We start from the raw sequence: 7,545 nt of genomic DNA, 5'->3' as shown, positions 1-7,545 counted from the left end.
GATTTCACTATTTATGATCAGACTTAATTTTTGAAGCACTGATTGCAATTAAGTAATAGGATTTTCAATGCATTTGTCTCTCTCTTTACCTGTACATGTATAAAATTTCAAATTGTGATGAAAGATGAAACATTATTTCCAAATAAATGCAACACACACAAAATGCTGGAGGAACTCAGCAGGCTAGGCAGCGTCTATGGAAAAGAGTAAACAGTCAGCGTTTCAGGCCGAAACTCTTCATCAGGACTGGAGGAAAAAGAGATGAGGAGTCAGAGTAAGAAAGTGGGGGAGCGACAAAGAAACATAAGGTGATAGGTGAAGCCAGGGGTGGGGGGAAGGGTGGTAAAGAGCTGGGAAGTTGATTGGTGAAAGAGATACAGTGCTGGAGAAGGGGGAAATCTGATAGGGGAAGACAAAAGGCCATCTTAGAAAGAGAGGGGGAGGAGAAGCAGAGGGAGGTGATGGGCAGGTAAGGAGATGAGTGAGGGAAGTGGGAATAGGGAATGGTGAAGGAGAGGTGTGGAGGCATTACAGTATGTTTGAGGAATCGATGTTCATGCCATCAGACTAGAGGCTACCTTGACGGAATATAAGGTACTGCTCCTTCAGTCTGAGTGTGGCCTCATTGACCCCAAAAGTCTCACAGGTGGTGTTGCCTCCCCTGGAAGGACTGTTTGGGGCCCTGGATAGTAGTGAAGGAGGAGGTGTGGGGGCAGTTGTAGCACTTGTTCCATTCCCAAATCTGAAGAGATCAAAGCTATCTGGATTTTAATTTTTCCTCATTAAGAATCTTTATATATCTGACCATGAGCATTCAGAAAAATCCAGATTCTTACCTGCTACCTGTAGCACACCCATTTGGTTACAGAATCCTTTTGGAATATTGAAGATTCATTTACATGAATTGGTCTCATTACCACTTTATGTTCTAATTCATTTAGGGTTAAATTGTGAGTATGGTGGATCAACTTAATGTCAAAACTATCACTTTGATAAATGAAGGTTGGTGCTTATACTATGAGAAACAATAATAAAAGATCTGATTCTGATTCTTTCTAGTTTCTGTTTAGAACCAGCACCTGTTTTATATTAGCTTTGTAAGTGTACTGAATCATTTTCTAATTCTGTTCATTTCCTTAGTCTATGAATTCTTATGCAAATTACACTGAGTTTGAGGGAACTGACATAATATTCCATTACTGATAATGATAAAGTAGCAAATATTGTGGACCTTCCAAATCTAAAATGAAAATTGAAGCCCTGATGAAGTGTTCAGTCCAAAACGGCAACTGTTTATTCTTCTCCACAGATGCTGCCTGGCCTGAATCAGCATCAGAATTAGTATCACTACATATGTGGAGTGCCTCCAGCATTTTGTGTGTGTATTACTCTGGATTTCCACCATCTGCAGAATCTGTTGTGTTTAAAGTTAAAGCAGAAAGTGTTAGGTGTACTCTGGGGTTGGCAGCAACAATGGAGAGAGAACAAAGATCAGGTTGACGGCTTTAGCATTTGATATTGCCTGAATTGTTTAGTATTTCCCACATTTTCCATTTTTAACTCTTTGCTAAGGCTATCCTTAAGATGTCCTCAGCAGCTGCTGCTATTTTTTTTTCGTTATTCTTAAATCATCTGGTCTCGTTGAGGATAGCAGCTTAGATAAAGAACCACACTGAAGAGTTCCTTAAGTTAGCACCACTATCTTAAAGTTCCCTGTGTTCATCTAAGCCTACAATTACTAATCTTCCTTAACTTTCGTTTGGTATATATCCAACACTTCCTTACCTTCTTAGACATTTCCGTGGATAGAATATCAGTGCACTCACTAGCTCACACCTACCTGATTACACTTTCTTCTACCTTGACTTTGACTCTATTCCGGTCTGCCAGTGCTCTATCTCCATCGCATCTCCCATTGTCTTTAATGTTTCGTAACAGTTCTTCCAAAATATTTCCCATTTTCTTTAATTGGGAATTCCCCATGTTGTTATTAACATGGTTCTCAACTTTGTTTCATTTTCCACATTTCTGCATCCACAACTTTCCACTCTCTCAGAACCATGTTAGGCTTCCCCATCCCAAACACCAATCATTCTCCACCAATACTCTCTGTGTGATGCCACCATCAGTCAGAGCTTTCCCTCTCATCTCCACATTCTAAATGCACCATTCGTCAATAACCCCATTACCACCTCACGCATCTACCTAAGTAAGCACAGATGATTCAACATTTAATTATTTCTTACCCTGTTTTTCACGTGAGTCAGTGATTTACTTGTACTTTTACTAATTTAATACATTATGTTTACAATGAGATGAATTCTCCGTAAAGTCTCAATCCAAATTTGTGATTGTTCCACTGAACACCTTCATTTAGTCGGAAAATGTGACCATGAGCTTTTGGGTCAGCTCTCATGTCAATATAAGTTCAAGGAACCTTTCACCTCACTTTTCATTAGGGACATTATATCCTTTGCTTTATGGCACAATGTTCAATAGGTTCAGATATCTGAAATTCCCATGTACGTGTGCAGACACAATTCTTTTGCTTGGCATCAATATCACTCCAGTTGATGTATGTTGCCATCTATCTAATTTGCTTTCCAGGTCCCCGCTCCCAATTTCTCTGCAAATCAAAACTCTTTTTTTTCCCCCAACCTTCTTTAGTTCTGATGAAAAGCTACTGACTGGTAAATAACATTAATGCAGATTCTCCATCCACAAATGCCGCCTCAGTTGTTGAGTATTTCCAAAATGTTCTGTTTTTAATTTTAAAACACAACTATAATGTGGTGATGTGTGGATTGCAATGAAAGACAAGCTGAATTTGACAATCAAAGATCTGTTTTCAACAACATCTGACCACAGCTGATCTACTCGATCAACTAGGAAATTCTGAATTCCTGTTGACACTGAAGAGATTCTATAGAACTGAGTGAGGAATGGGATTACTCTAAGACTGGCATAGATGGACAGAAGTTACCTTCTATGACGGAAGAAGATATGTAAATGTGAAATGGAACTATAAAAGTAGAACAAGCAACGAAATTATCTCAGCTTTGTTCAGATGTTTCTTCCAAAAAACACACACTCTACCAAATCAAGCATGTAAAAGTGGAAGCTTGTTTAATATTGCTCTACCATCATCCTGAAAGGCATAATTAGAGTACACATTGGAACTGATTAAAGTTACAGAATCATTGTCTCCTTTTGCATTAACAATATATACAATATAAAATAAATACATTTACACAAATGGACATCTGTCAGAGCACACAGTATGATACACGTCACAAAAATATACAGTTGATTGTTTACAGATGTGAAGCACAAAGCTTGTCTAGACTACAGACATGGTTTTTCACTACAGATTAAACTTCAACTCCTGGTATTTGTAGCTTTTTTAAAACTTTTTTCTCTGCTTTTAAACTTTGCATGTAAGACTGCCGTAAATTGTTTTGTAGGCAGGTAAACACAGATGCATAAATAATTTAAATACAACCACCAACACCCAACATTCTCTTCTATATAAGAAAAATAGCTGTTTATAATTTTTTCATATTATTTTGAAACTTGTCTTTTTTTAAAATGCAAATAGTGGAATAAATATTTGTTCTGATTGAAATGCAAGTGCAACAGTAAGGAGTCGCACAATCATATTGCCATAATTAAACAGAAAAAAAGATAATTGTAAAGAAAAGAAAGGAGAAAAAAAAATAGATACAGCTTAAAACGTAGAACCATTTTAAATATCTGAGTTTGCTGCTCTGAGTACTGGTAAGTGAGATTTTGCTGCTGGTTCTAACCATAAGCTGAACAAAATAAAATTTAAATCCTTCCCTTGCACTCCACAGAGCTAAGCTCCTATTACTCAAGATCAGCACCTTACTCCCAGGAGTTGGATTTTTTTTAAGGGTCGTGCCAGCTTCTTAGTTCCCTATTACAGCTATAAACCTCAAGTTATTGACCACCTGAATGAGCTGCTAATGATGAATAAAGTCTAGAATCACAGTACAGTCAATTCTCTACTGAGAAACCACAATCTACTATATAGTCTCGTACGGCTAATGATACACAGTATTTATAGCACAAGGTTGATGCATACCGTCAACCTTTTTGTCTTTTTTCTTATTTTTTTGTTCAAAGCACACAATGTAGCAGTAGTTTGGGAAACTTGTATGCACCAAAAACTTGTAACGACACAAAGCTGGTTTTAACAACTATTTGAGATGTTTGAACATAGCTATATTTACAGCATTTAAAAATTAGACATTTACCTATTGATTGGAAATATTCAAATTCTTTTCTAAGATATACATTGTTATTCTACAATAAACTGTTACACAAAATATCCCTTTTTAAATTAATGATTTAAATGTGTATTGTCAGAAGAGATATTTGTTCTGATTCTTAAACTATTTGTTCTTATTATTAATAGGAGCAATCTTATCACCAGTAAGGAATAGAATACACTATCTCCTGAGGAATTTTACATCCATTACTGTCTCTAATTCTACCCTGTGTCTAATGCGTACAATCACAAGAATCTAACACCACAATAAGAACAAGACAACAGTCTTTGAATTCAACTAAAATTAGAAGAACACAGCAAACATGAAACATTGCAAGCTGAACTACAACATTTTTTTTTGTTTCCAATACATGACCTCAGGTTAGGCTCACAATCTTTGATTACATATGTGTACACAGAAGAGGATGTCACATGGTACAACAGGGAGCAGCTACTAATACTGACATTTGAGTACTTGGTACAGGTTAGCGTCTTTGTTTGTTTTTAAAATGTAGCAAATGTAGCCTTTAAAGGGGAGGAAAAACATCTGATTAGTCGCTAAATCAAATTTACACCTTAACAGTCATGTTTTGAATGGTTAATAAATATGTCTGCAAAGTACATTATTTTACATTAGTACCATATTTCGAAAATATGCTGGGATAAGCTAGTGTATAATCTTGTTGCACTGGATTCAATTGTCAGATTGACTAATCTATCAATAAAGGTGTAACCTAATTTCAGTAGTGATCTTGAAGTTATGCATTACTCATGTTAAAGAAGTTGAGGATTTTGACTGAACTGGCACTCAACATAAATTGCATTCATAAAAAGTATGCACCTTCTCATTCACTATTGCTTAAGATAAATTCACAGATTAATAAAATGGCTGTAGTGGTAAAGCTGGTACAAAAAACCCATAAACAACATCAACAACAAAGGTTTTAAAAAAAGTTTTGTTTGTTCTTCATAACTGTCCATCGTTTTTCCAGCCAGCAAAGAAATGCAGTATTTTCAGTATTGCATGACTGTGTAAAGCTTACTATTCCCTGAAATAGACATAGTTCCTAACCTAAGAAATATCTGGAAGACTTGAAAACAATTAAGGAATTAAATGGCTGTAACTGATCTAAGGTGGAAAAAATGCAATGAGAAGCAGCCAATGCAACGCTGCTCCGATGCCTAATTACAGACTGTTCATATGGAACCTAATACTGCATCCAGTCAATGCGCTGTACTGTTAGGTAAAACAGTTGTCAGTCTGAATCCTTTGTTGATGGGGATATTTTTCTTCTTATTAATTCAGTGGCATCCATATTATGGATTCCCATCCTTTGGCAGGGCTGGCTTCCTTCTCTCTCTTCATTTAGAGACCTCATTAAAAATTTCAACAGCAAAATCTGCATGAAAAAAATCTTAGAAGAATGAGAAGTTGAAAGCTGCTTCACAGTCATACTGCTAAATATCAGTGCAGTTTTTTTTCAATTAAACACTAGTTAACTTTTGTCTGTTTCAATTCCTACATTTCTTCCCTTTGCTGTGGCCTAACCCATTCTGTATGTTTTCATGGGAAGGCCGAGGTTCCTCTAGTCAGACCTTGGCCTCCAGCATTTCCAAGAATAGTTTGTGCATGGGAACTTTGCCTTCCAGTTTGATGTTGTAGAAATGCTGCACAGCTTTGGTAGATGTCTGCCGGAGAAGAGGAAGCGTCATCAGTAGCTTACCAGCACGGCGTGGGTCTTCCCCGTGCTGCCCAGCCTCATAGTCCTGCAGTGCCTCATGCAAGACATCTTGCAGTTTCTGAACAGCTTCAACATCTTCTATGTGCATTGAATCTGCAAGACAATAAAACCAAACAAGAAAACTCTTTAATGCCACTTTAATTAAAGAGAAATACGCACATCTGCATAGCGACTTGTTTCAAATACAAAGTGCTTCATATCCGATCGAAACATGGATCATTCAGCTGAAACACACACTATTGTTGATTTAAACAAATTGTCCTCAAACTTTAAATGAAAGATCACTTCATGGATTTTCATTTGTCTATTTGTTGAATGTCTGCATTAAATTCTGCAGATTTTGAGCTTCAAACAGCTGCTTAAATTTCATAAAATTAATCAAGTACTAAGGAACATTTTTTAACATTTAAGTTTTATTTATCGTTCACCTCTTGAATCAGATGTGGTTAAGACTCCCAGGAACACTCGAAACAGAGAGTGAGCACAATGCTTAAAAGGAGAAGCACTATCTTTTACAGTCAATGAAAATTTCATCTGAGCATCAGATATTGGAATAAATTTAAACTCGCAATTATAGAGGTAAAACAAACACTCAAAAAGTAACAGCTTTTGATAAAATTGCAGAAAACTGGATTTTATCTGAATATCAAGTTCTGTTTGCAATACTCCTTCTTATGTTCTTTGAAGTGAATAATTAAGTTCTGTGTTATATTAATCAATTTATTTTGGTGCAACTGTACTTTGCTATTATATGTTTCTATACTTTGCTCAGTTTGAGGAATACATTTAATACACAGTGAATCACCAGTAGACTACTGCAAAAGGACTGGGCATTGAGAGTTTGGCTGCTGGTAAACAAATTGGCATTTTCCTCAATCTGTTGTTTGTAAAATATGAAGATTGTTATAATTAATCTTCTTGCAGTACTTTCTTTCAAATTAACACAGCACATCATGATGCATTTGCAGCACTCAAAGATAAGTCTTATAACTTCAACTTTACAGTTCCTGAAGTGCTAAAATCCAGAGGAATAGAAGCCTCATCTATTATCACACAGCTACAGTATGATCCTGTTGTGAAGCAGCTTACACCCCATTTTATGACACCTAAGTAGTATATTAATATGTCATGCAAGACAGACAATGTGCAAATATACATCATAACCAGACAAAATTAAATCAAAAGCAAGGTGAATGCCCAGTTAAGTCGAAATAAAAGTGGATTACTTGTCTGAAAATGCTGAGTTTGGAAATGTCATTTTCCTTATCACAGCAGTGAAGTGCCAACAACAGTTGCTGAGACAAATAGAAAAAGTGCAACTTTTTGTTGAAACAATTTCCCTCCCATCAATCTGGGAATTTGTGCATCAATATATGAGATGAACTGTTAATTACAAAATCAATTAAAAAATAATTTTCAAAACAGTCACGCTTTGGTTCTCTGGGGTACAATTTGGCAGAAGGTTCATCTCGGACCCACCAAATCAAGAGCTGTCATCCGAAAATAAGCAAA

At 36.2% G+C, this 7,545-nt stretch overlaps 1 protein-coding gene across 24 annotated transcripts in view; it reads right to left on the bottom strand.

Moving 5' to 3' along the window:
* Positions 1–3,112: 3,112 nt before the first annotated feature.
* The window catches only part of esrrga (estrogen-related receptor gamma a), a 240,417-nt gene continuing 235,984 nt past the window's right edge, over positions 3,113–7,545 (bottom strand). For all 24 annotated transcript variants that reach the window (XM_063055763.1, XM_063055760.1, XM_063055754.1 and 21 more), the window contains one exon: positions 3,113–6,126. In XM_063055763.1, coding sequence (XP_062911833.1) covers positions 5,882–6,126 — 245 coding nt within the window. In that variant the 3' untranslated portion in view covers positions 3,113–5,881. The remainder of the gene's footprint in view (positions 6,127–7,545) is intronic.

This window comes from Mobula hypostoma, chromosome 8 (assembly GCF_963921235.1).
Source record: "Mobula hypostoma chromosome 8, sMobHyp1.1, whole genome shotgun sequence".
NCBI lineage: Eukaryota > Metazoa > Chordata > Chondrichthyes > Myliobatiformes > Myliobatidae > Mobula > Mobula hypostoma.
This window is presented reverse-complemented; position numbering and strand designations above follow the sequence as displayed.